Source organism: Narcine bancroftii, chromosome 11 (genome assembly GCF_036971445.1).
Source record: "Narcine bancroftii isolate sNarBan1 chromosome 11, sNarBan1.hap1, whole genome shotgun sequence".
Classification (NCBI taxonomy): domain Eukaryota; kingdom Metazoa; phylum Chordata; class Chondrichthyes; order Torpediniformes; family Narcinidae; genus Narcine; species Narcine bancroftii.
In genome coordinates, this window is record NC_091479.1 from 7,390,350 (window position 1) to 7,418,107 (window position 27,758).

Here is a 27,758-nt window from a genome sequence, read left to right on the forward strand (position 1 = left end):
CAATTTTAAGACCATAGACAGAGGAGCAGAAATAGGCCAATCAGCCCATCAAGTGTGCCCTGCCATTTATCCATTTTTCCACTCAGCCCCACTGCCCGGCCTCTTCCCACAACCTTTGATGCCCTGGCTAATCAAGAAAAAAAATTTTGACTATTAAAAAAAAAGTAACTGCTTTACTGTTCAATCAGTTTTCTGAAGGGTTTTACCTGAAAATGTCTTCTCTTTCAAATTCACACTCAACGTTGCTCCAATGGAAGCATTCCAAGTGGTGGAAGGGCAATTCTAATCAAGCCCCGTGTGATCTTCCCAATCTGTGTGGAGTCAACTAATCTAAAATGGGTGACAATAAAAATGCTGTAATTGATTTTCAGACCTGCTGGGAAAATAGATAAAAATGGCTAAGATTCCATGTCAATATGACAGATGTGGGTGATGAAGGTTGGGATAATTTGGTTGCAAATCACACCCTGGTCATACAGCCTATAAACTCTGTTTTGAACTATGACTGTGAAATGGTCACAAGCTGGGTAAACGTGCTGGTGGATTAATGTGATTTCTTGTTCAACTGCTACTTGAAGAGGCAAGATGTTATTTTGCATCCACCAAAGGCTCATTTGTTAATTGTGAGACAAAATCTCAGTGGTACTTGCCATTTATAAGCTGCCGGTGACTGAAGAAGGAGACCACTTTGATCTCATTCCTACCCCATGCAGTGTAATCCTTCAGAGCATTGCTAATGAACACCAGCTCGTGCAGCGACTGTTTGGCCAGGTCTTGGATCAAATTATCCTTCGAGCTGAGTCATCAGATAGGCCTAAGCACTGAAGGAATGATACACATTTCAATGACTCCAAAGGCTGAGTAAGGAGCGATAATAGGCTTTAATACACATTAGATTTCAACTGGCTCAACTCCATGTGCTCGAATGAATGGAAGGGGTAGGGAGGTTGACCTTTATGGCCAGGTCACGGGGGATGGGTTACGGGGGATTGAGTCATCAGTGGGCATGCCAGCTACTTGTATACAGAACAATATATGCATATCACCCACAAGGAAGGAGGACGGTGAATCAAAGGTAAAGATTCCATTATTGTCTCGTAATACTACATCTAGAATGTAACATACATGAAATTCTTTAGCCATCAGGCAGACAGAGAGTCACCACTTTGCCCAGAGCCCCTCACAGAAACCTATAGCACCTGGTGTTCCTAGGTGGTCTCCCCTCCCAAGTACTGACCAGTCCTGTGTTTGCTGAGCTTCTGAGATCAGACAGTCCCAGGCATATTCAGGCTATGAAGTGCTGAGATAGATGTTTGAGGTTATGCTCGGAACAGAAAATGTCATCTGTCTGAAACAGAAAAGATTGTTTCCTGTTTCGACATGAGGCTCTTGTAGACAGACCTGCTGTGCTTTTCCAGCATGTTGCCGATTTTACTTTGGCTTCCCAGTATTTAAGGCCAGTTTCTTCATCTGCCTGAAATCGCTAAGTCTTGGTCACTCATAAACCTCATTAACAGATGTCCCTTTTATTTCTGCTCAGGTTACCACTGATCTCAGATGTAAATGTACGGAATCACACACCGGAACTTCTGCCTCCGCTCCCCTTGCTGCTGGGATTATTGCCCTTGCATTGGAGGCAAAGTATGCATCATGGCTGAATTTCTCTCTCTCTGCTGTCAGCATCATGTTTTGTGTAATTATTTGCCAGTTAAGGTTTTAATAAATTTCTCGCTCGTTCCAAAAAAATTGCATTATAACAAGAACACCAGGAATAGCTCAAACACAGAGTACTGGAGGAACTCAGCAGGTCTTGCAGTGGCCATTGGAGGTAAAGATATATTACCAGCGTTTCTGGCCTGAGCCCTTCTTCAGGTATATATTTCTTAAATATAGGGACCAAAACTGTAGACATACCTCCAGGTGGAGCTCACCTGTACCCTGCACAGTTGTGCCAGTACTTCTGAACCTTTAAACCCCCGAGCATTGTTTTCCATTAGATTTTTTGTTATTGGTTTCTTCACCTGCATGCTAACTTCATGCTTCATGCACAGGAACATCTCTATCTCTGTATTTCATTTATTAACAATCTTACCATTGAGGTAAGTGCAGGTAAACAAGAAAATCTGCAGGCACTGGGGTCAAGTCCAGTGCACAAAAATACTGGATAAACTCAGCAGGTCACACAGCATCCATAGAAAGAGAAAAACAGTCAAATGTTTCGGGCCTGAGCCCTTTTTCAGGAGTGCGGAACATCAGGCACATGATTGAATATAAAGGACGGGGGAAAGGGGAGGAAAACGAGCTACAGGCAAGAGGTGTCTGCTCAACGTAAAAGCTGAGGAGTGATGGGGGAGAGAGCAGAGGGCTGGAAGGTACCTCCATTCGGAGGAGGAAGGTGAAAGGGTGTGGACCTGGAGGAAGGGAGACAGAGGAATGAGAGACCGGGGAAGAGGGTTAACTGTAATTGGTGTAGTCGGTATTGATGCCATGTGGTTGGAGAGTACCAAGATGAAATACAAGGTGTTGTTCCTCCAGTTTGCAGGTGACCTCAACTTGGCAGTACATGGGGCCATGGACAGACACGTCAGTGTGGTAATGGGTTGTAGGATTGGAGTGGTTGACCACTGGGAGGTCCTTGCTGTTGCAGAGGACAGAATGAAGGAGCTCAATGAACCAATCTCCCAGTCTACACCCAGACTCCTTGATGCTGGTGGACAAGATTAGAGCTGAAAGGATTCCTGCTTGTTTCATTATATACACATGACCATTGTGGTCAAATTTTTGGATGACCAGAGCATTGAGGTGAATGCTGTAACTGGTGCTCAATCTTTTATCTGAAATCCCAAAAATGTCTAGTCCCAAGGATTTCAGAATTTTTTCGGATAACAGAATGATATTGAAACGGTGGTACTTTTAAGTAATTGCCGGGGGAGGGGGTGTCGCGGTGACATTGGATGGTAAATGAACTGAGATAAAGATAGACCACTCGTTCGCCCGCACCACGCTGCCGTGCTCTCGCCCGAGCCACGCTGCCGTTTTCTCCCTGAGCCTGCTCCCTCTGTCAATTACCCTTTCAGCTGGAGGGCAATCCCTGTATTTTTGAGTAAAGCATACAGTATAACTTAAAATTTAAACTGGCTCAAACTAAGCTAAACACCTGAAAATATACTGTACATGCAGTAAAAACAAAAGTTCGTTTTTGGTTTACAGAATTTCAAACAAAAGATTATGTACCTGTATTAATTGGATACTTCAGTAGCAATTAGGAATACTGGCTGGTTTTTTTTCTTAATGCATTCCCAATAAATTCCACAGGCCTCAATTGACAGGATCTCCAGACCTATGGCTGTAACCCACTTGTTTCTTAAAGCAGATCCTGAAAACCTGAAATAAAAACAAAAATGTTGGAAGCATTTAGTTAGTCAGGCAGCATCAAAAGAGAGAAATAGAGTTCATGTTCCACAGAGATCATGAATTGCTAACAACTGAGTTTTTATTCTCCCTTCCCAGAAAACAAGTGGGTTCATTATTTTGCACATTCCCAAAGGCACGCTTCCTCATGAGAAGACAAAGTTCAGTTGTACTATGCAAAGGAAGGCTCATGGAATTCATGATCCCATGTCAGTTTTTCCTAATCATATGTTTAGATCAGTAAATTTGCAAAGATACTGGAACAGAGTTGTGTGCAATTCTGCTTGCCCAATTACAGGAAGAATATGGAGGCTTTGGAAAGAGTACAGAAAAGAATTTCCAGGGATGTTGACTAGATTAGAGGGTTTGAGCTCTAGGGAAACGAAGACAAATGTAGGTTGTTTTCTCTGGTGGCTGGGGGGGGGGGGGGTTGTGGTGTTAGAAATTGAGAGGCTTGATAGGGTAGACAGTGAGAGTCTTTTTCCCAGGGTAAATGCCACAGACAGGGGGTGGGGGGTGGTTGTGTTTAAGATGATTGGGGCAACTGCAGGGAGGATTTTTAAGATGTGCGGAGCAAATTTTTTTTAAAAAGAGAATAATGGGTGCCTGGAGCAGGCTGCAAGGGGAGGTAGCGGAAGCAAACCCCATTATCTGGAATTCAAGCACCCGGCAACCGCAAGCAACCGGCAAAAACAATCATGGAAAATAAATAGATTAAAAATACAGAAGTTTAAAATTGCTGCCTCCCCCCTAGCAGCCGGTTCACCAATCCATGTAACACCTAATCTCAAGCAACTGGAAAATACACTTATCCGGCATCTACCAATCCCCATAGGAGCAGGATACCAGGGATTTACCATACAATAGTAACCTTTAAGAACCTGGACACATGAAGAAGTCGGGAATAAAGGGAAATAGATCCTATGTAAGCAGTGGGAGTTTTAATTTAATTTGGGCATAATATCCAAAAGGCCTGTTCCTGTGTTCTATATTCTACACCAGCCATTCTCAACTTCATTTTTAGCTATGTCGACTCGGTTTATGGGCCCCCTGCCTGGTGAAGCAGTCAGATTTAGTTGGTTTCTTCTGTACCTCTCTCCTACCAGCCACATAAAACAAAAAATATTTTATGATTGCACGTTCCAGAGAAAGTAGAAGATCTTGTCAGGCATCTTAGTCTGAAGATCACACCTGGAACTTCTGAATTGTTTGTAGAATTATAGACCATGATAGCATAGAAAACAGACCCTTTAGCTTTTCTAGTTTGTGCCAAAATATTATTCTCCCTGGTTCTACTGACCTGCACCCAGTCCATAGCCCTCTCTACCCCTCCTGTCCAAATTGTTCTTGTTTTAAAATTCACCACCTCAGCTGGCACCTCATTCCACACTCCCATCCCATAAACTTTTCCCCTTTCACTCTTAACCAATGTCCTCCGGCTTGGACATCAGCCCCTCATTGGGGAAGGGTTCACATTGCAGCATGAAAGTCTGTGATACCTTATCGAAAAAAAGGTTAAAGCACAATGTGCTGTGATTTTTGTCATTGTTTGTATTCGTTATTATCAGTGGCACTGAAAATATCATCCAATTCATTGTCATTTTTCCTCTCTTCCCTCCCAAGTAAAAACCTCACCTGGCGAGACATGCAGCACCTTGTCGTTCGAACATCCAAACCAGCCCATCTCTCCTCCAGTGACTGGATTACCAATGGAGTAGGCCGCAAAGGTAAATACGGTGTCTCTCTGGTCTGTTTTGTGTTTAGTTGTTCATGGCGATGAAAGCAAAATCTATTCAGCTCATCCAGGCTGTTACCTCCAATGTAGCTGTCATGTTATCCATCTGAAGCCCAGGTATCTTCTGATGTTTGCTCCTCTCACCTGCCAAGCAGGTTATCCATAATCTCATCAATGAGTTTAAAAAGTTCCTTCTGATTCAAAATCCGTTGATACAATTTGGTGGTTCCTTTCATCTTGAATGGATTTTTCTGCTACTACCATTTAATCTGTATTTTGATGAGGTTGTATGCAATTGCCTTCTTAAAAGTGGTATTGTTTCCTGCTTTCTCAGAGTAGCTTGAGAAATGGTTTGTAGAGATGTGTCCATCTTTTTGAAAGCAGGTTAATTAACACAGTATGCTTAGTAAATCACCGTGCTACACTTATGGAAGGAAATCTTGCTTCAGTATAATGTTTGTGTACATTAACCTCACTTCCTCTCTCCAATATCCCATACTATTTGATGACGGTTAAAACTGGGGCAGCACGGTTGGCATAATGGTTAGCGCAACACTGTCACAGCACCAACGACCGGGACCGGGGTTTGAATCCGGCGCTGTCTGTAAGGAGTTTGTATGTTCTCCCCGTGTCTGCGTTAGTTTCCTCTGGGGGTTCGGATTCCTTCCACTGTTTAAAATGTACCGAGGGAGTAGGTCAATTGGGTGCCATCGGGCAGCACGGGCTCGTCAGCTGAAATGGCCTGTTACAATGCTGTACGTCTAAAAATGAAAATGTTAATATTTTTTAAAATTTAAAACCAAAATCCTTCAGGCTGCATTTACTGGACTTTTCGGCACATCCTGATTTCCTTGTATGGTTTGGTCTCAAACTTTAAAGCTGTGGAGTATGGTCACAGGCACCTGCCCAGCATGTCCAGTCTGTCCAACAAATCCCCTTTGAACTAACCCCATATGCCCACACTTGTTCTGTAGCCTTGGCCACTCCACTGCTCATCAACTCTACAAATTTTGTAGCTCCCACCATCTTTATAGCAGTGTGGCCCCAGATTGTTGGAACCATATCCTGGGTGAAAATTATTTTGCCCCTTAACCCTCTAACGCTCTTACTCCTTGTGATACCCTCTGGTTGTTCACACTCTGCCACGAGGCAAAGTTCCAAACTGTCTCTCCTGTCTGTGCCTCTCAATTCTGTGCATCCCCGTCAGGTTGTCTGCCTCTTTCACCACCCCCTTCCCCATGGTTCCACTCCAAGGAATACACTTACATCTGAAAATCCCAGTAATGCTGCTTTACACCACTTTTGTTAGTTGCTCTGTGTTTCTTTGGGACATTTTCATGAAATTCATGGTGCCATTTTGGATTGTACTCTGAGCAGATTGAAGGAAAAATATCAGATGGAGCCATTTGTTTTTATCAACTACATAAATTAGAATCTCACATTGACTGAGGTTTGATGTGCTTTGTCCTGCGAACCGCTCTTTCACTGGTGAAGAGAACCAACATTTCCGACAAACTGGCAATGTTCTCTCCAATCATAATTTTTCCTTCCACGTATTCCCTATCTTCTGTGTTCCTTTGCACTACCTATCCACACCACCCCACCGAGTAATTTCAGAAATCATCATGGATTTCTTCAAATGAATTGTTAATGTCCTTTAGTCAACTAATTCAGCAGTTTCAAAAGATGCAATCTTGTTGTGATATATTTGTGAGATGTTCCCCTGCTCTTACAGTCAGCCATTCCTATGGGTATGGACTACTTAATGCTGGAGCTATGGTGGCATTGGCTAAAAACTGGACAAGTGTGGGAGATCAGCGGAAATGTGTCACTATTATCACCTCTGAGCCAAAGTAAGTAGATGTTTATTCAGGGGCATTGGTGAAGGTACAGTTATACCAAAATTTGAATCTGTTTACCTTCCATCTTATAGCGTATATTGATCATGGGATTGTGGGAAAAAGTGGTCTTTCTGGATATATTTTCATGATTAATGACCCCGTTCTCGATGACGGCCAACGTACTCTGCCTACTTGTGCCAGTAGGCTGCGCATCACTGGGAGCGTTAGTGAGTATTGCATGTTCTCACCAATGGGTGAGGTGGGCTTGCATTTATGCTGGCAAGCAGTGAAATATTAGTCAATGTATAGCGAAGTTGGGGGTCAGGATCATGGGAGTCTGGAGCCAGAGGAAGGTGTAAAGTCAGACCCAGGGCTCGATGGGTTGGGAATGCAGCTAGAACCTTGGTCAAGCTGATTATTACCAATTTTCATCACTTGGAAGGAGGTGCTCCTTATGGTTGTCAACTAGCTTGAGTATAACAGCTGAAGCATGAGCTTATGTTAACAGGCCATTTGATGTTAAGAGTGTGGCCTGGCCATAGCCAATATGAGCCAACACCATCCTCAACAGGTCACAAGAGGAATAACCAGGCACAATTGATTACCAAGCTATCCAGAGAAGAGCTGTGAGAGCAGCTTTGAAGATGACCATAGAACATTACAGCACAGAAACAGGCCTCTTCAGCCCTTCTAGTCTGTGCAAAACCTTTTTTTTTTTGCCTAGTCCCACTGACCTGCACCAGTCCATAGCCCTCCATATTCCCCCCCCAATGCATGTACCTGTCCAAATTTCTCTTAAACGTCAACATTGAGCCCACATTCACCACTGCAGCGAGAAGCTTGTTCCACACTCCCTCCACTCTCTGTGTGAAGAAGTTCCGCCTCATATTCCCCCTAAACCTTTCCCCTTTCACCCTCAATTCACGTCCTCTGGCTTGTATCTCACCTACCCTTAGTGAGGAAAAAAACCTAACTATATTTACTCTGTCTATCCCCCTCATACTTTTATATACCTCTATCAAATCTCCCCTCACTCTTCTAGTCTCCAGGGAATAAAGTCCTAACCGTTTAACCTTCCCTGTAACAGTTCCTCTTGGTGTCTGCCACATTGACCACCGCCAGTGGACTGATATCGCCTCAAACCGTGCATCTTGGCGCCTCACAGTTCGGCAGGCAGCAACCTCCTTTGAAGAAGACCACAGAGCCCACCTCACTGACAAAAGACAAAGGAGGAAAAACCCAACACCCAACCCCAAGCCACCCATTTTCCCCTGCAACCGTGCCTGCCTGTCCCGCATCGGACTTGTCAGCCACCAACGAGCCTGCAGCTGACGTGGACATTTACCCCTCCATAAATCTTCGTCCGCGAAGCCAAGCCAAAGAAAAGAACAGTTCCTGAAGTCCAGACGACATCCTCGTAAATCTTCTCTGCATTCTTTCGATCTTATTGATATCTTTCCTGCAGTTAGGTGATTAAAACGGCACACAACACTCCAAATTTGGTCTCATCAACGTTTTATACAACTTTATCATAACATCCCAACTCCTGTACCCAATACTTTGATTTATGAAGGCCAATATGCCAAAAGTTCTCTTTACAACCCTGTCCATCTATGATACTACTTTCAAAGAATTATGTATCTGTATTCCCAGATCCCTCTGTTCTACCACATTATTCAGGGCCCGATCATTTACCATGTATATCCTTTCTTGATTTGCCCTTCAAAAATGCAACACCTCACATTTGTCTGCATTAAAAGAGCCAGTGAGTTATTTAGAATAGAGAAGTGCTTAGACTGCAAGGCAGAACTAGGTAGAGCAAAGATCGCTGTAGAGTCTGGGATTAAAACTAGAAAAACAAGGTCACAGGAGAAGAATGTGATTAGGACAGAAAAAAAGTGGCTCACAAAGACAAGACCCTAGGAGAAGCTGCTTTCTACAAGGAGAATGGGGGATTTGCTTTCAAGCCAGTTAACAAAATCTACAATTAAGAAAATAGGAAGTTAGTGATTTCTTATGAATCCATGAATTTTGCAGGTTTGCAAATACTATGCATTACTGAAAGATTTTGGATTGGTGTAATTTCTAAGTCTCGCTTGAAGTCCATGTAATTGTTCAAGAACCTCACCACTGCTGCGCAAATTTTCTTTAGTATGCCATGTAAGTCGTAATTATAAGGGCAAGGGAGCAAGATGGGAAAATTGGGCTGGGACGTGGCTGCATTGCCATTCACTGAGATCACAGTTAATTAAACAATGTGCCTCGGGCACTGAACTATTGATCAGGAGCTGCTTACGTCCTGACCTGCAACATTGGAATCAGAATTTATTGTCACGAACGTCACAAAATTTGTTGTTTTGCGGCACCATTGCTGTGCAAATATTGCTTTAAATTTAATTTTAAAATAAATTAATTAATGCAAAAATAAGAAAAATGAGGCCGTGTCTGTGGTTCATTGTCCATTTAGGAATCTGATGGCCGAGGGGAAGAAGCTGTTTTTGTGTCGCTGGGAGCTTGTCTTCAGGTTCCTGAATTTCCTTCCCGATGGCAGAGGGCATGTCCTGGGTGTTAGGGTCTTTGAGGATAAAGGCTGCTTTCTTAAGACATTGCCTCTTGTAGATATTCTCGATGGAGTAGAGACTTGCACCTGTGATAGCCTTGGCTGAGTTCACAACTCCCCGTTGCCTATTCCTGCCCTGTGCATTGGCACCTCCATACCAGTCAGAATGCTCTCCACAGTACATCTGTAGAACTTAGCATGTCTTTGGTGACATACCAAATCTACATTGATATTTCTTCAGTTTCTGCAGGTTGATACCTTTGCCATCAACAAAGATCAGAAAATGTAACAAAATTACTTACAGGGAAGCAGTCTTGTCCATGGCCAAGTCAATGACTCAAGGCCATTTGGCAAATATGCTGAACATTTGGTATTTCAGAATATTTTGTTTCTTGCCCTGTAAAAGTTCAATTCATTGTGCTTTTTGAAAGTATTGATTTTTCTGTTTTCGGTCCACATTGTATAAATTGCTGGTCTAATTGACTGTTGAATGTTCTGCTATTGGGTGTTGGTTTATTTACTAAATGTTTGACTTCCTTGATTGAAGTGACAGTGTTAGGGCATGAGCAGTGATGGTTTTATACCCTAGATGTGCAGCTTTGCAGATTGTGTCAATTTAATGCCGTTGCTGTGGCTTTCATCATCAGATTCAAACTAAATGTTGTCCTACTCCATTCCCCCCATCAGAAGTCTCCACCATTTGCCAAAAGGACTCTTTCACTCAACCTGTGGCAGATGTTTGCAGACCTTCCTGTGGGTCTAGTCCCATAGGACCTTTACTCAAAGCGCGGTTTTTCCGCCATTCACATTGTGGACAGGATGTTGCCGCCTTTGCTCCTTGGCATGCTCGCATTTCCACATCCTGAGAATTTTGTAAGCTGCTATCTACCATGCACTGGAGTTGGTCCACATACATTTTGCAACTTTGGCTCAAGTACCTCATTGCTGCACTTTAAGCAGGCGCCCTGTTACATTGACATCACAAATTGAAGCCCCCAACATTACAATGGTGCAGAAGATTAATTTTGTAAGTAAATGTTTATCCAAGTGTGATTATAATTTTTAAAAAGGTTTCTACTTATTGAGAGGCAATAAAGTTGTCCACTTAAAATGCAATGAAGTTGGGTATTTTATAATAAGGCTTCTTGCGCTGTGGATTTCCGAGGTCATCGTGCAGAAGTTGGCTGTGCCCTGATGGTTTTGTGGCAACAGGCTGACAGATCATTGAGCCCTGGTTGATGGTGCAGTTACAGAATTAAAGAAAGTTGTGTTCAAGTTGAGTTGCTGTGAATCTATTTTAAAACTAAGCTACTGATTTGGCCGATAACCTATTTCTGATGAAAGAACAGTTGTTTCTTAGCCATCTGATTCGAGAGTCCCTGCAATAGATCTGCCATAGTTCTCGTTTGTCTTTTTGCCAACTTTAACAAGAATGTAAAGAAACTAAAACCTGACACACTTAAATACAGTTTATTTCTTGACAAAAGAAATACTTTTCCCACAAATGTTTGGCCCATTTCAAGAATATCGCATTTATTTCTCTCTCTCGCTCTCTTTCTCTCTCTCTCTCTCCCTCTCTCTCTCTCTCCCTCTCTCTCTCTCTCTCTCTCTCTCTCTCTCTCTGCAGGTAAGTTTTGGATGCAAAATTTGTTTTTAATTGCAGTAACACAAATAGGGAAAATATCAAATCCATTTAAGTGAAGCTAAGGAGTAGATGGAGCATGTGGCCTAGAATGTCCCAGGGTTGAAACTGGTGAATTCTGCATGAGCAGCTCTCGCAAATTAGTGAGGAAGTTATTCCTGCTGAAGACGACTTGCCCCCACTCCTGAGAACAAGCAATTATGTAATCTTTACTTATTGGGAATGGAAGAAATTAGAATTTCTTTCTTTTTTTTTAAATTTTTTATTTTTCACACCATAAATCACATTAGCCATGATATACACTATTTCTTTTTCACACATATACAGTGACTTTTTCTCCCCCCCCCCTCCTCCCAAGCCACCCCCCCCCCCACCCCCCCCTCTCATCCATTTTAGGTATACAATCTAGGTTGCATTAAGCCAGTCAGACAATGTTGTCATTCAACAAAAATACACCAGAAATTCTACTGAGTCCATTCTTTTCTTTCCTTCTCCTTCCATCAACTTAGGTAATGTTTGTTCCCGGTATGTTTTCGCTATTGTATTTAATGTAAGGCTCCTATACTTGTTCGAATATTTCAATATTATTTCTTAACCTATATGTTATTTTTTCTAATGGAATGCATTTATTCATTTAAATTTAGTTGTTTCTTCCTTTTAATTTGGTTATGTATTCCATTAATATTTAAAGTCATTTAGTTCAGCGTAGCCCTTTTATATTTTGTTTATCTTCTCTTTCTGTTTTTCCATCATTACCTTTCCTCCTTTTCCATTTCTGTTTTCTTATTTTCAACTCTTTATAAGACAACATTCCTACAACATCCAACATTTTCCTTATTCTCCTATTTCTATCTTATTTATCCCCAATCTCCCCTTCCCCTCCTGAGTTGTCCTTTATAAGAAATTAGAATTTCCATGTACGACTAATTGAAACCTGAAACCCAACCTCGTCCAATTATTCTGAGGTTTATGACCATTCTTGTTGGACGAGACTTCTGAAATGCAGCGACTTGAGATACTGCCTCAAAACCATTTCTGTGCAACATACAATTCTGATCATTATTTTTGGACTGCCTGGGCATTAACAACTGTTCATGATGAGAAACTTCTTTCATTCTAATTATACAGGACGTATTATTTCTAACCAGGTGTACGTGCATGCAGTGTGTGTGGGGTGTCAGATACAGTTGCTGGTATTGAAATAGATTCTGGTTGTGCTGTGTTTTGACAGTCAGTATTTTGGGTCTTTGTGTTATGGGTACACAAATCCATTCCATTTTCGGTAAAAATCATCAAACCTACTGTGGTGTGTGACAGTTATAGAGCAATCGGTTATATTCAGTTGACATTGATGTGAATTGAAACAGCAAAGATGCAGGAGTGTTTTCTTGGATGTGCAGTGGACTGCACAGCAGTAAACTTTTACACAACAGTAAAGACTGTTCGTTGCATACACCATACTTATGGAGGCTGACAGCTTGAAAACTGGCCCATCACATCACCGAGACCATGCTGACCGTCAAAATCCCATTTCCGTCAATCCCATTTTACTCTGCATTTTCACAAGTAAACAGGAGCACTGTTCCTGGCCCCACACCTGTCGTGACTGTTCCCTGTAACTCTCAATTCCTTGATCTTTCAAATTCTGATTTGTCTCAAAGTCCAAAATTTATTGCAGAGTACATACATGACCTCCCATACAGCCCTAAGATTCTGTTTCCTGCGAGCCAAGGAGAATTTCTAATTACACAGGACAACAATTTTTTTTCAAAAACTTTTCGTCTTAAAAAAAATTGGGGATTATGATAAGATCACTTCAAGCTGAACACAATTTCAGATGCGTTGTATCAAGTAGGAAGTTGGAGAAACATTAAATTAACTTTTATAGCAGGAATCAGTCTTTGTTGCCAGTGTTGTTGAGATGAGAGTTCTACCAGTGAGCCGTTCTGCCCCTAACTAGTTCGGTGGAGGCGTACGAAAACCCTGGGCCACACTAACTGATATTTGATATACGATAAGCACAAGAAGTTGCTGATGTTGGAATCTGGAGCAAAAATATCTGCTGGAGAAACTCATTGGATTGAGCAACATCAGTGGGCAAGTGGGTGGGAGAGAGACATTAACAATTCCCCTCCACTAATGATGCTCGACCTACTGAGATTATTTTTTATCGCTGTATACACCGTGCCAGTGAACAAATGATTTCAGATATTTCCTTCATGGTCTGAAGTTGAACTTGTTATTTAGGGATATTGGTAACCGATTGGAGATACGGAAGACTGTTGACGCATGCCTTCACACTCCAAATTTTATTCAGTCCTTGGAACACGTGCAGGCAAGGATCACACTGTCCTACAATAAACGTGGAGATTTGGCTATATACCTCACCAGCCCACAAGGGACAAGGTCAACTCTATTGGCATCAAGGTAACAATTGGGTATGGTAAAGTATTGGGTAACATCAATTGCTCAGAGTACATCTGGAATAATCCCATGAATAATTAAAATCAGAAATTTTTGCACTTTTGGGTTTTGTTTTAAATTTGTGCCGTGTTCATTTTGATTTGGCAAAGGGGTTATGAATTTCAGTGCAATGTAGTATATTGAGAGGATGTGTTGGACATGGAAGCTGGTGGGGTGGCAGGTAAGGACAAGGGCAATCTTGTCCTTGTTGTGCGTAGGGGGAGAAGGACCAGGGCAGATGAGCAGGTAATGGAGGATATGCGGGTGAGGGCAAGTTGATGGTGGTAGAGGGGAAGCCACGTTGTTTGAAGAAGGAGGACATCACATGATCTGGCATGGAAGTCCTCATCCTGGGTGCAGATGATCTGGCATGGAAGTCCTCATCCTGGGTGCAGATGATCTGGCATGGAAGGCCTTATCCTGGGTGCAGATGATCTGGCATGGAAGTCCTCATCCTGGGTGCAGATGATCTAGCATGGAAGTCCTCATCCTGGGTGCAAATGATCTGGCATTGAAGTCCTCATCCTGGGTACAGATGATCTGGCATGGAAGTCCTCATCCTGGGTGCAGATGCGACAGAGACAGAGAATGGAATGGAATCCTTACAGGGGACCTGGTGGGAAGAGGTATAGTCATGTAACTGTTGGGTTTGTAGAAGATGTCTGTTGAGAGAAATGGAGATAGATTGAGGAAAGGGAGAGAGTTGTAAGAGATGGACCAAGTGAATTTGAAGTCAAAGTGGAAGTTTTCATCAAAGTGGATGAAGTCAAAGAACTCATCAGGGGTGCAAGAGGCTCCCCCAAAGTGGTTCTCAGTGCCTGTGTCAGCATGTACATGGATTACTCCATGTAGCTGAGGCCAAAGAGGGTACCCAGGGCTACCCCTTTAACTTGAAGAAAGTGGGATGTCAAGAAATTATTGAGGGTGAGGTCGTTCTTCCAGCTGGAGGAGGGTGGTGGTGGAGGGGGACTAGCTGGGTCTATTGTCCAGAAAGAAATAAAGGGCTTTGAGGCCTTTAGTATGGGGGACGGAGGTGTATAGGGAATGGATACCCATGGTAAATATGAGGCAATTGAGTTCAAGGATCTGGAAGTTATTGAAGTGATGGAGGGTGTGTAAAGTGACCCAGATGTAGGTGGGGAGGGACTGGACCAGGGAGAACAAAATGGGGTCGAAGTAAGCGGAGACAAATTCAGTGGGGCAGGAACACGCGGACATGATAGGTCTGCAGAAACAATTCTTCAGCCAAGAGAATCAAGTACTGAATGCTCAAGACTTTTGGGGGGGGTGGGGGGGGGGACTATTGTCCTTTAGAGTTTGGATAAGGAGAAACTCCCTTGCTTGTGGAGTTGTGAATTGTCCATCAAAATAATGTCTTGTTGTTGAGGCTGTTCGAGCTGGAAATTGGGAAAATGGGTATCAAGGGAGGGGAACAATGTAATATTTCTGAAGGGCAAAACAACCTTGGCTGGAAGACTGACCTGTGTTTGAAGCAGCGATTTGCATTGTTTTTATTTCCCTTGCAGACAACATGACTACTCCTCTGAGGGATTTACAGACTGGGCATTCATGACAACACATTCCTGGGATGAAGATCCATCTGGTGAATGGGTTCTGGAGCTCGAGAATATGTCTGGTCTAAATAATTATGGTGAGTGTTTCCAAAATCAGACTTTGTATATTTTCTGAATCCTTCCCCAGGCGTGAATGATGTTGAGGCAATGGTGCCTGTGTCAGACGTCTACTATTGCCCTCACTGCTGCTTTCTTACACCCTTTGATATTCTTTTCTAGATTGTAACTTACTGTCCAATAACATTGGACAACAACTTTTTTCAAAAGCTTTGCTTCCTGAAAAATAATTGTAGGGATTATGAGAGACAAGTTCAAGGTGAACACAAAGTTCATTTCAGATTTGCTGCATCATGTCAGAAGTTGGAGAAACATTAAATTAACTTTGAATTTAGGCATGTTTAATCGCTTCATGACGCTGACACGTTGCGTTAGTTCAACTGACCTAAAAAGATTTTGCTGCTGGTTTTTGTTTGTACTCAGCATCTGATGCCCCTCATGTCAGTGTCCAACAATAGTCGACCAGCATTGATGGATTCCAGTTGTCCTGATCCCGCTTTTCCAGGGTCCCAATGTCCTGGTGAAACCTTTCACCGTGTTCGTCACTGACGGCACCAAGATCAGCAGGGAAGAAGGTCCAAGTGCGGATACAGAAAACAAAATTTCAATGACATGTTACACTTCATGGTTTTGAGGACTTAAAATATGACAGGAAATTACCAACATAGGATATATCTAAAAAATTGTACTTGTTAGGAAAATTTGAAGATGATTTCCATGATACGCAGCCCAAATCCATAAAATACACCCAAAAGTGTTCAGTAAGTAAAATCTTCATTGTCCAGTGTAATCAGAAACTATCCTGTGTTTACTCCTAAAACATAATTCCAGCTCCAACAGATTCATCGTTTGCAGATGACACAACAGTAATTGGCCTCGCCAGCAACAACAAGTTGCACTACAGAGAAGAGGTAGAAAATCTCACGATATGATATGATTGCAAGAATAACAACCTGAGTCTCATCATAAACAAGATGAAGGAGATGGTGGTGGATTTCAGGAGGACCAGGAAGGACCCCCCTCCACTACACACCAAGAACTCCGTAGTGGAGAGTGGAGGGAGCACCAAGTTCTTTGGAGACCACTTAACAAGCGATATATCATGACAACACAGCAGCTCCTCACTTGTCAAGAAGGCGCAACCATGACGACACTTCCTGGGAAGACTGAAGTGGACAAGGCTACTGGCCACCATCATGTCAACCTTCTACAGGAGCTCTATTGAGAGCGCCCTGGCTGGCTGCATCCCAGTGTGATACGGTTACAATAGAGAATTGGATCAGAGGTCAATCCACAGGACCATAAGAGCAGTAGAGAGGATCACTGGAGTCTCCCACCACCCCCCCACCCCCCCCAATCGACATGATCAACCAGGATCATTGTCTGAAGAGGGTGTGAAAAATCATTGAGGACCCCCCCTTCCACCCCACATGCAGCATCTTTCAGCTGCTCCTGTTGGGGAAGAGATGTATGAATACTTGTCCTGCATTTGTATTGTCTGTGTGTGTGTCTGCATGTTTTGCACTGAGTACTGAAGAAGGCTGTTTCATTGGGTTGCAGTCAGATCATAAACTTGAACTTAAAAACCCTAGGTTCAGTTTTTAATAAGTCTAGCTTTAACTTTCAAGCACACTGTCAGACACGTCATGTCCATTCTCATTTGTTGTCTTTGGATGGGCTGTCTTGCAGTTCAAGAGTATCTTGGGTTTTTTTTCCCCCACACATTTCTTGTCATTATTTTTATAACTTAAAATGTCTACTTTTAAAAATTGCATAAGGCAGCCATACCTGGAAACGTGACACATTTATTTATCTATGCAGGAACCCTGAGACAATTTACGTTGGTCCTCTATGGTACAGCACCAGTTAACGATGACCAGCTGAAACCTAACAATATCACACTTCCTGCCAACTGCAAGATGCTGAATCCTCAACAAGTGTGTGTGGGTAAGTTGGCAAAATAATGCAGTCTGAAGTTCTCAGCCTTGCAGCGCCCTCTGCGCGCAAGACAGCAAAACAATTTTCAAAGCTGCGTGAGGTCGATGCCCAAACTTGCTCCACCTTGAACAGCATGAAATAAGTGAGAAAAATTAAGGGACATTTTATACTCATTTAAATGCTAAACACAGCATCTCAAGGGAGATTAATCCTGATAACAGGATGCTTTTCAGTGCTTCAGGAAATAGCCTAATGATTCTATTCAATTGGTCTTAAATAATGTACCATGAATTTGGCCAGAGTTTGGCTAAGCTACCAGCCTGTGGCTAGAATTAAATTTGATTCATTGGTAGATGTTTTGGAGGCACTTTGCTCACATTGGCTTGTTGTGGATTTCATCTTTGATGGTCTTTTGTGATGTATTGCAAACTTGGTTTTATTTATTGAAGGTTAATAGTCCCCAGGCCAAGAGGCTTTGTACTCCTGGTTGTAAAGAGAAAAAAGCAGGTGGAAATGACTGGGGGGTCAGGTAAAGACAGAAGCAAAAGCATTTTCTTAAATGTATGTTGTTCTGTGAGGGCATTGAATTTCAAATCCCTCATTGAATGTAATTGCAGGTGGAACTTTGAATTTGAGTACTGGAACATGAGATTAGAAACTAACGTAACAGATTCTTCTTTGGCTTGGCTTCGCGGACGAAGATTTATGGAGGGGGTAAAAGTCCACGTCAGCTGCAGGGTCGATTGTGGCTGACAAGTCCGATGCGGGACAGGCAGACACGGTTGCAGCGGTAGCAGGGTAAAATTGGTTGGTTGGAGTTGGGTGTTGGGTTTTTTTGGGTTGTAACAGATTGTATTATAATGTTATCCCTACGGTGGTTGTAAAATTATGAAATGTAAACTGGTGTTGGGATTTAAAATGTAAAATGAATTGCGTGCTTTCACAAAGCCCAGGTGAAGGTTCATGCCTCAAAGTTCTTCTTTCTTTGGCTTGGCTTCGCGGACGAAGATTTATGGAGGGGGTAAAAAGTCCACGTCAGCTGCAGGCTCGTTTGTGGCTGACCAGTCCGATGCGGGACAGGCAGACACGATTGCAGCGGTTGCAAGGGAAAATTGGTTGGTTGGGGTTGGGTGTTGGGTTTTTCCTCCTTTGCCTTTTGTCAGTGAGGTGGGCTCTGCGGTCTTCTTCAAAGGAGGCTGCTGCCCGCCAAACTGTGAGGCGCCAAGATGCACGGTTTGAGGCGTTATCAGCCCACTGGCGGTGGTCAATGTGGCAGGCACCAAGAGATTTCTTTAGGCAGTCCTTGTACCTTTTCTTTGGTGCACCTCTGTCACGGTGGCCAGTGGAGAGCTCGCCATATAATACGATCTTGGGAAGGCGATGGTCCTCCATTCTGGAGACGTGACCCATCCAGCGCAGCTGGATCTTCAGCAGCGTGGACTCGATGCTGTCGACCTCTGCCATCTCGAGTACCTCGACGTTAGGGGTGTGAGCGCTCCAATGGATGTTGAGGATGGAGCGGAGACAACGCTGGTGGAAGCGTTCTAGGAGCCGTAGGTGGTGCCGGTAGAGGACCCATGATTCGGAGCCGAACAGGAGTGTGGGTATGACAACGGCTCTGTATACGCTTATCTTTGTGAGGTTTTTCAGTTGGTTGTTTTTCCAGACTCTTTTGTGTAGTCTTCCAAAGGCGCTATTTGCCTTGGCGAGTCTGTTGTCTATCTCATTGTCGATCCTTGCATCTGATGAAATGGTGCAGCCGAGATAGGTAAACTGGTTGACCGTTTTGAGTTTTGTGTGCCCGATGGAGATGTGGGGGGGCTGGTAGTCATGGTGGGGAGCTGGCTGATGGAGGACCTCAGTTTTCTTCAGGCTGACTTCCAGGCCAAACATTTTGGCAGTTTCCGCAAAGCAGGACGTCAAGCGCTGAAGAGCTGGCTCTGAATGGGCAACTAAAGCGGCATCATCTGCAAAGAGTAGTTCACGGACAAGTTTCTCTTGTGTCTTGGTGTGAGCTGAAGAGGTTAATGACGAAGACTTGAGAGAAAAAGTGAGATAAAACGAGCCCTTTTTAAATTGTACTCTGGAAGAAAAAAAGTTAGTCCTTCATCGTTGCTTTTGTTTTATAACACATTCAATGCACACATCCCTGTATGCAGATTTATATACAGAAAATTCCTTTTTTCCAGAATCCAAGAAACTGGCAGCCTCAAGTAATGGCAAAATAATTGTGGAAAATAAATAGATAGAAAATTAGAAAGTTTAAAGTTGGCGCCCCCTAGCGGTTAGTTCACCAATCCCACAACATGCAATCTCAGACAACTGGAAAATTCACTTGTACATAGACTAAAAATGACATCTTGTATCCTACAGCCACACTGTATAGTAAGACCGCTTCAATTATCCACAATCTGTCTCACTGACCTTCAACTTTCAGGTGGCCAATTGCCCTGCACGTAAAGCCGCATGTTTAGACAATATGCGGCTGTTTTGAGGCCACCTGGATGTTCAGGAGGTGCTCTTGAGGCGAGCTACGTAACCCTCCTCCAAGAGGGATAATCAACTCAGCTCAGAGGCTCCCCCAGCCACCTGAATGCAGTTGGTTGAAAGTGGATGTTAAAGGGTCAGGCTGCTGATCACGGTTGACACTGGGCAGAGCCGCATCCTGTGCATCTGTGTCCTTCAGGTGGCCAGCGGTGCGCTTTAAACGCTGCCACCTGAACGGCAATTTAAAGGGCCGCTTCTGCTTCTTCAGGCGCATTCTTAGCAGAGAATGCACCTAAAAAAGTCTAAAGATTAACTTGGCACAGTGACGGGTAGGCAGAAAGCCTGCTGAACTGCCCAAGCCCCAAAATTTTTCTATTTGGCAAAACGTAAAGAAAATAATTTAATTTTGCCTGCATTTCATTGATATTAAAAGATCTTGGCTCCATCTTTTGGCTGTTCCAGGCTCTACCCCGGTCAGGTGGAGGAGCACGTGATGAAGATTTGCATTTCTGGACTGTGCAGGGGAAGATTGCGCAGGCCCGTGATGAAATGGCAGTCTGTGAAGGTCAGACTGAGCCTGGTCTCCTTGCCTAAGTAAAACAGCCTTTTGCTTGATCACGTCATTGCTGCTCCAGTCAAACACCGGAAGATTCGGAGGGGTGCTGAGTCTCAGGAATTGAGACATCTGGAATTTATCAGAAAGTAATTGGGGAAAATGGTTTTTTAAAAACTTCACTTTTTAATTGATGCACCCTGTTAAGCTTTTAAAAGATTTGTCTGTATAGGTTGCAGGCTATAATTTGTTTGCTATCATGTGCAATCAAATTTTAAACACCACAAAGTCTTTTCTGATGATGAAGCATCTTATGCAGAAATCATGAAAAATAATCTGTTGTTTTCATTTTCTTTTGAACCATGTTTTAAAAGGAGAGCTTTTAAATAGATGGAATAGCTTTTAAACATTAACTACATTTATTTGATTTATAGATTTTTGTCATTTTAATGTACCTTTCAAATGTTTTTGTCACCTGTTCAGGCCCGAACTGCTGGTTATCCTTCTTAGCTATAACGGGCACTGTGCGGCTTGCTGAACTTCTCCAGCACTTTTGTTGATTAGGGTGCAATCACACCGTCTGCAGGACACCTTGTTTAACTCGCATTTATCTGCACTCTTTCAAAATTGTGTGGTGTTCCCCATTTGATTTCTTTTGTAAATATCGACGATATTTGGGAAATCGAGACTGAAGTACATGAAGTACAACAAAGAATGACATTTGTGTGAAAGGTTTCATACTGAAATATTATCCTTTGGTGGACATAACCCCCTGAATATTTAAGGAATTTAATTAAGAAAAAGTAACAGCTTCTTGAGGTGAATGATCTTTGCAATGAGTGTTGGTTGTTTTATTTTGGATCTAATCCAAAATTAATATTAATTTGAATTGGTGTCCTTTCTAAAAGCCAGCATCAGGGGGTAGGGAGCTGGAGAAGGTTACCAGGGAACTAACCTGAAGGTCATGCAATTATCAAACCCTAATTATGAACTGTTTACATTGGTTACAGTTTGATTTATTCTCAACTAAAGTTTACTTTTAACAATTAATGAACATTCATGCTCCTGCACACTTGATATTCGAGTTCATCTGCCCTGATTTGGTTCAGTGATGTGTGCCAACACACTGTTCTAATTCTAGGATGTTGCTTTTCCCTAAATTTTATTGTGCAGCTTGCTTGCCCAGGAAGCCTCAAAAGGTCTTGTTGATGGAACACTCAGTATTTTTTGTGCTAAAAAGACTCTTTAATTGGCAATTCAAATCAAGTGAAATGTGGGATAACAAAACTATGAACGAGCAACAATTCACTCCTAGCTTCTCAGCAAAATGATTCCTGTTGAGTCTTGATATTTCATTTCCCCATTTCCTAATTTGAGTAAGTCCAAAGCAAGCTCTCTTGTTAATAGATCTCCTGGCAAACATGCTCGTGTATTGATCTTCAGTGCAGTGGTTCGACATTTTCCCAAATCTCTGATGCTTTAATATTAGCTTTCAATTTATCTGCAGGGGGAATTACTGGCAGTGTTTGGTGAAACTTTCTAGCCAGCACTAAAAGTAACCTCTCCCTTTAATTTTTTTATTCTGCCATCTTACAATATTTGAACTCATGCTTCAGTAGCTACTCTGTAAGCCATGGCATATTCATACCATACAATACGTTTGCAATCTTTTGTAGAGTTTTGAAGTTCCCCCAAACAATGCATTATGCTGGAATTTCCACATTTGTCAAATTGAAAGAGAATTTAAAGCCCCTTTCACACTTGCATCCCAGTAACTCGGCCGCTCAGTGCCCTGGGGATAGGAATGGGAGTTTGGCCCTTCACACTAGACCACTCCTAACACTTTCACACTTGCAAGGGTTTATCCCCGGCGTTTGGTCTGTTCCACCTTTAATCAGAATGTTGCTGCCCGTTTCGCACTTGCCTGATCCCAACGCTGGTGTCTACAGACGCCAGGAATTGTACTCTGGTTCGAGGCCAGCAATCCCTGGCGTGAGATGAAGTTATCTGACGCTGGCATTGAGCAAATTTTGCTTTCACCCTTGCCACTTTAAAGGCCAATTGGCGTTCAATTCCTGGGATCACTGACAAGTGTGAAAGGGACTTAAAAAGCTCAATGTTCAGTCCTCACAAACCCCCCCCCCCCGACTCAGAAGTGTTGAAGCAATGCATGATGACCTGATGTTTGTCTTCAAACATTAGCCAAAAGTAGATTAATAAGTAAAACATTTTCCATTCCATTAGAAGCAAACAAAAAAACAAGACTCTTATGAGGCAAGGTTAGGCAGAGCTGTGGCTTTTCTCTTTGGAGCGAAGAAGGATGAGGGGAGACTTCATAGAGGTCTACAAGATTCTGAGAGGTATAGATAGGGTGGGCAGCCAGCACCTTTTTCCCAGGGCAGAAATAGCAAACACCAGAGGACGTGTGTACAAAGTGAAGGGAAGTAAGTTTTTTTTACACAGAGTTAAGGGTGCCTGGAATGCATTGTCAGGGGTGGGGGTGGAGGCTGAAACATGAGGGGCATTTAAGAGACTCTGAGACACATGGATGGAAGAAAAAAGAGGGTTGTGCGGTAGGAAGAGTTTTGTATATTTTGATAGGAATATATAGGTTGGCACAACATTGAGAGCCGAAGGCCCTGTGCCGTAATGTTCTATTCCTGGTCATTGCGAACAGCCAGTGTAATTACATCAGGAGGCATTTTTTTTTTGCTATCTGGCTAAATTTTCCTTCTCTCATTTGTCTTAGCTTGTTTGAATTGTAGCTGGTCTCCTGTCGAAACTCAGTGCACAGATTTTTAGTTTGGGTTCTCTGTGATTCAGAGAGTATTGAAGTACTTGGTCAGGTCAACCAAATTGAGCTGAAACAAAAATCCTCACGTTTTCAGTGGAGAACATTAAACTTGGGTCTCTTGTGGAAGTTTGAGAAAAACCAGGTGTGCACAAGATTAGGCGAGATTTCTAGGGGTTCTTGTTGAGCCATGCATGGAACGCAGGCATCTATTTTATTATTAGATTTAAAATACTTTGTGAAGAATACCCCGTTTGGAAAAAAAAAGAAAAAGAAGAAAAAAAAAAGAATACCCCGTATGAAAGATTTTTTAATAGTTTAGAAGATTAGGTACTTCTCAGATTTGAACCTTTTATTAATAAAACCAAAATGCATTAACGAATGTTCATACTTTACAACTCAAATTGAACCCGAGGCCATGTTATTCCTTTGGTCTTGATCCATTCAAGTAAAGTCGTTACTGAAGTATTTTTTTCTTTTGTCTTTTAGAATGTCAAGATGTATATTTTCTGCACCAACAAAACTGCGTGGAAAATTGCCCGCCTGGTTTTTACAAAGGACTCATCGATGGTACCCTACAAAATGAAATAGCCCCGAAGGTCTTGGCTTGCCTGCCTTGTCATGCTTCCTGTCGCACCTGTAATGGTTTTACTGCCAATCACTGCCTTTCTTGCCTCCCTCATTCACGCTACAATGAAGATGAACTGAGCTGCTCACCCCAGATGCAAGTCAGCAGGGAGTCTCCCCTCAAGGATGAGGAAGTTATTGAGCCACTAACGGAGTCCCACGTCCATGTCTGGTTTGCATTGACCATCTGTGCCTTTATTATTATGGTTTTTTTTATAATATTTATCGTTCTTCAGGTCAGATCAGGATTCCAGTTCAGCAAAGTGAAAGTTTACACTCTGCAAAATGGGAGAGGGATTATATCTTACAAAGGAATTTCTGACTCCTGGAAGGACGGGGATTTATCCGAATCGGATTGTGACGAATTTGATGTCGAGGGCCAAAGTGAAAGAATGGCTTTTATAAAGAAAATACAAAGTGTCCTCTAAATCTTCTTTCAAACCATCCTCTAACTAATGAAGGGTTATGTGTCTATCATTCTCATGGATTTCAGGGAAAGGCAGGGACAAGCAATCGACACACTCATATCTGGGACGTGGGGATTCGAGTCAACTGGGTTTGGTCCCTTCCAGGTGAGCTGCTAATACTGGAAACTGGGCATTTTTCACAGCTCTGAGCCGAGACTCGGTTCCTTGCAAGACGGGGGCAGAAAAATTGAATGGTAATGGTGAGAATTCCCAAAGTGACCAGAGTCTAAAATTGAAAAGTGATCTGGATAGATTGAAGACATTTAATTGAAAATTTTTTATTTCACTTTTAAAAATTTTTGGTAAATTAATCACATTGATTGAAAAATGCAGAAGCCACTCTAATATTTGGTAGGGTTTTTTTTGCTTGAATAACAGTGATAGTTTCAAGGGGTATCATCTTTGCACTTTAAATAAAAAATTAGAAATTCCATCCCTTAAAACTCACTAAATTGTGGCTGACGTTGGAAGTCAATTTTGCATCTTCCTCTCAACTTCCTCCTGACTCATTGTGTGAATCACTACATTCTCTAGTATTCTGTTGAATTAAGGTTTGCACTCTGGGGGCCTGGGGAAGGAAACGTTTAGAATTGTTCCTGCACATGGATGCGAGTCGAGTTTGATCACAATCCACCTCGTCTGATAGCACTTCCTATTGAAGCTCAAATGCAAATTCAGCACTGGCCATTACCTACGGTGCTGTTACCCAGCTGCTATTGGGAGAAGAGGCAGGTTTCTCAACAGTGCCTTCGCTATCAGCTGCAGTTTGGGGAAATAAAATCATCCGAGGTGGGAAAAGAATCCGTATTAGGGCGTGGCTCAGTGGTTTGTAGCGTGGGTCTGGCCTCAAGACCAGGCTTTGATGAGGAGAATGGTTCCCTTTATCACAAGGTTCCTCTGCAGAGCAACTTTCCACTCATAGATACCAAACCTCCTGCTGAATCTGGCCCAGAGGGTTGTGCACAAAATTGAGAATTTTCTGTGCAAATGGGGGGGGGGCATTTTAAGAGCCATGCATAGGAGAGGGGTCTTACTGAGCTTTTCTTAATTCCCAAGGAGGAACCTATCACTTTGGACACACAGATTCCACCTCTGTTATTCACTGGATACCATGTCAGTAATTGAAGTGGTAATGTAACCTTTCTCTGCATGAAGGATCTTACCTTAGAATTTTCAGATAGTTCCTCTGTTATTTTAATTGAAGCCTTGACAGTACATATATAGTGTACGGTTTGTCTTGGTCAGGAAATGCTTGTATAGATGGTTGAGAAAAGCAGTCAGGCTGGTTTAAATTGAAAGCTGATTGTGAATTTTTGCAACGTCTTCCCAGGAATTGCAGGATAGATTATTTTTGTCTTAATTGAACAATGTTATTCTAAATTTGCAACATTGAGGAGACTTTATTGGCACCTCTGCCATTTAAGGGAATAGTCTGGATGAAACGGGTGACTAAGTTGGTGAAATCATATTTTTTACATTTTTGATACCCAATCCAGAAAAGTCTGGAAGAATAGGAGCTTCCCATCAGTTGCAAGAACCTTGTTTCATGCACGTGTGGCTGCTCTCAGCTGAGCCCCAGGTGGACAAAATGCTTTTCTTAAAGTTGACCACGTGGCTTGAAGGTCAGAGGCTACTGTGGCCATTGAGAAGAATGCCACCGTGGAGCTGAGCCAACTGCGTGAGGACCGTGGATGTCCCCTCAGTCTTGAACCTGTGCAATACCTACCTTGTAAGCGATTGACAGGGCAGAACAGTGGACCTTGACTCTGTACCTAAGCTGCACATCTCCCCCTGTGTTTGATCCTGGCAAAGACCACTCACAATGTCCATCTGTGAACACAGGATTTCTCCCCATTCTGAACATGAAGTTCACTCATTTTTGCCTATTGCTGGAGTCACAAAATGAAGGTTTGAGATGTCCTGTACAGTTTTGTAGTGTGTTTCTACCTCATGATCTAAGTTTTGACAACCGTTATTTCACCCCATTTACCATTCATGCCACCTGTCCTGAAAGAATTTGCTCTGCCAGACCTTGTGGCGATGAGCTGTGAAAAATGTTCATCTTCTAAGTCTCAGTGCGTACAATGAGCACAGATCATCACTGGCTTACATGTCTTTTTCAAAGTGCAGTTATTGACTTCGGGGGACAGGGCCCCCAAATCATCAAATCCCTCTCAGGGTGATTCACTGATGACCCCATCAGTTCCTTCAGTGAAGCAAGGGCATTAAATCAGAAGAATCTTTGTAAAAGTTGCATTATATTTGGTTTTGTACTCTTGTCAACCACAACGAACGAGGCTGATTAAAATACTTCACATTGAAAAAGAAGAGAGAGAGTTGACCACCAAGCTTTGCTGAATCTGCTATTGGTGCCTGTTTGATGTGAGGTGAACGCTGTACTTCATTTCAAAGAGAAGTCTTGGTCATTTTCTATTCTTGGTTTGTCATGAGGCCTGTTCAAAATATTTGCATGGCTACGGAGAGGAACAAGATCAAACTTGGACCAATCCGTGACCTCTGTTAACTTCCCTCAATTCACTGTTTCCTGTCACATTGCACAATTGTGTTTCAAAGATTACGAACGAGTAAGACAAAAGACACATTTAAAGCTCAAGCTGAAGTGCTGTTTTCCTGTACATTTCACAAACTTGATGCACTTCACAATGGTATGAGGGGAATGATGTATTGATGTTGGGTTAGAGAGAAAGGGAATTATTTCACCTGAGTTGAGGATTTGACTAATTTCAAATTCATGAATTGTCAGGATGCAGGAGGAGGAAGGTGGAAAGAGATTACAGTACAATCACTTCCCTGGGGATGGGAGAATTTTGATGTACTTTAAAGCTGGAAATTTCCCTTTAACTGGTCTGAAGAAATATATTTTGTGTGTGGGCAATTAAATTTTGTCCTGTAGGATAACTTTGCAATTTTGGAGTTGTATCTTGAGTCACAGGTTTTTATTGTGTTCTGATAAGTCAAATGAAATGGTGCATCAGGGGGGGCTGGGTTGGACACCGTTTGAAATTCCATTATCTGTGAGCTTCTGACCAAGGCTTGAGCTTGTCGGGCTTCTGCTTCTAGCTTCAGCATTGCTCCATCAATGAGGAGCATCCCCGAAGCTCCTGCACCTGACTGCTATTTGTGACTTGGCTCCAGTGTGTGTATGTGTGTGTGTGTGTGTGTGTGTGTGTGTGTGTGTGTGGGGGTGGGGTGCAAACCAAGCCGCGGTGCTCTTTCCCCCTCTGCATGTCTGTTGATTTACTGGCCTTTTGTGTGCAGAAGGGGCCTTCCAGTTGTCCAACCAAAACCCATAAAGAACTCACACATTCAGAAGCGACGGGAGGAAGAACTACGCTGGGGGAATAAGGCAATGTGCAAAGTGTGTGAAATAGATGGGGGTGACAGCTACACATTATATCAATCAATCAGAGGGCTTTTGGGCCTCCAAGTGACAGTTGAGGCATGTGTAATTCAACGGCCTTGTAGACAAGTCCTGGTTATGTCTCGACTTTGCACTATTTTCATATGCACAATTCTCTTTCTATTATAAAGATCAAGCACTAAAAGAATGGTGGGACACCATTACCGAAATGTTAGTTTTGCTGAGTTATA

The 27,758-nt window shown here is 42.7% G+C and overlaps 1 protein-coding gene across 4 annotated transcripts in view; it reads left to right on the forward strand.

Annotated features, from left to right (window-relative positions):
• Positions 1-26,474, forward strand: part of LOC138745419 (furin-like) — a 124,338-nt gene extending 97,864 nt beyond the window's left edge. For 3 of the 4 annotated variants that reach the window (XM_069902420.1, XM_069902422.1, XM_069902421.1), the window contains 7 exons: positions 1,541-1,641; positions 5,035-5,138; positions 6,882-6,999; positions 13,437-13,616; positions 15,179-15,303; positions 17,105-17,230; positions 23,542-26,474. In XM_069902420.1, the coding sequence (XP_069758521.1) occupies positions 1,541-1,641; positions 5,035-5,138; positions 6,882-6,999; positions 13,437-13,616; positions 15,179-15,303; positions 17,105-17,230; positions 23,542-24,107 (1,320 nt within the window). In that variant the 3' untranslated portion in view covers positions 24,108-26,474. The remainder of the gene's footprint in view (positions 1-1,540; positions 1,642-5,034; positions 5,139-6,881; positions 7,000-13,436; positions 13,617-15,178; positions 15,304-17,104; positions 17,231-23,541) is intronic. The other variant, XM_069902423.1, reaches the window with a different exon arrangement.
• The last annotated feature ends 1,284 nt before the right edge of the window (positions 26,475-27,758 follow it).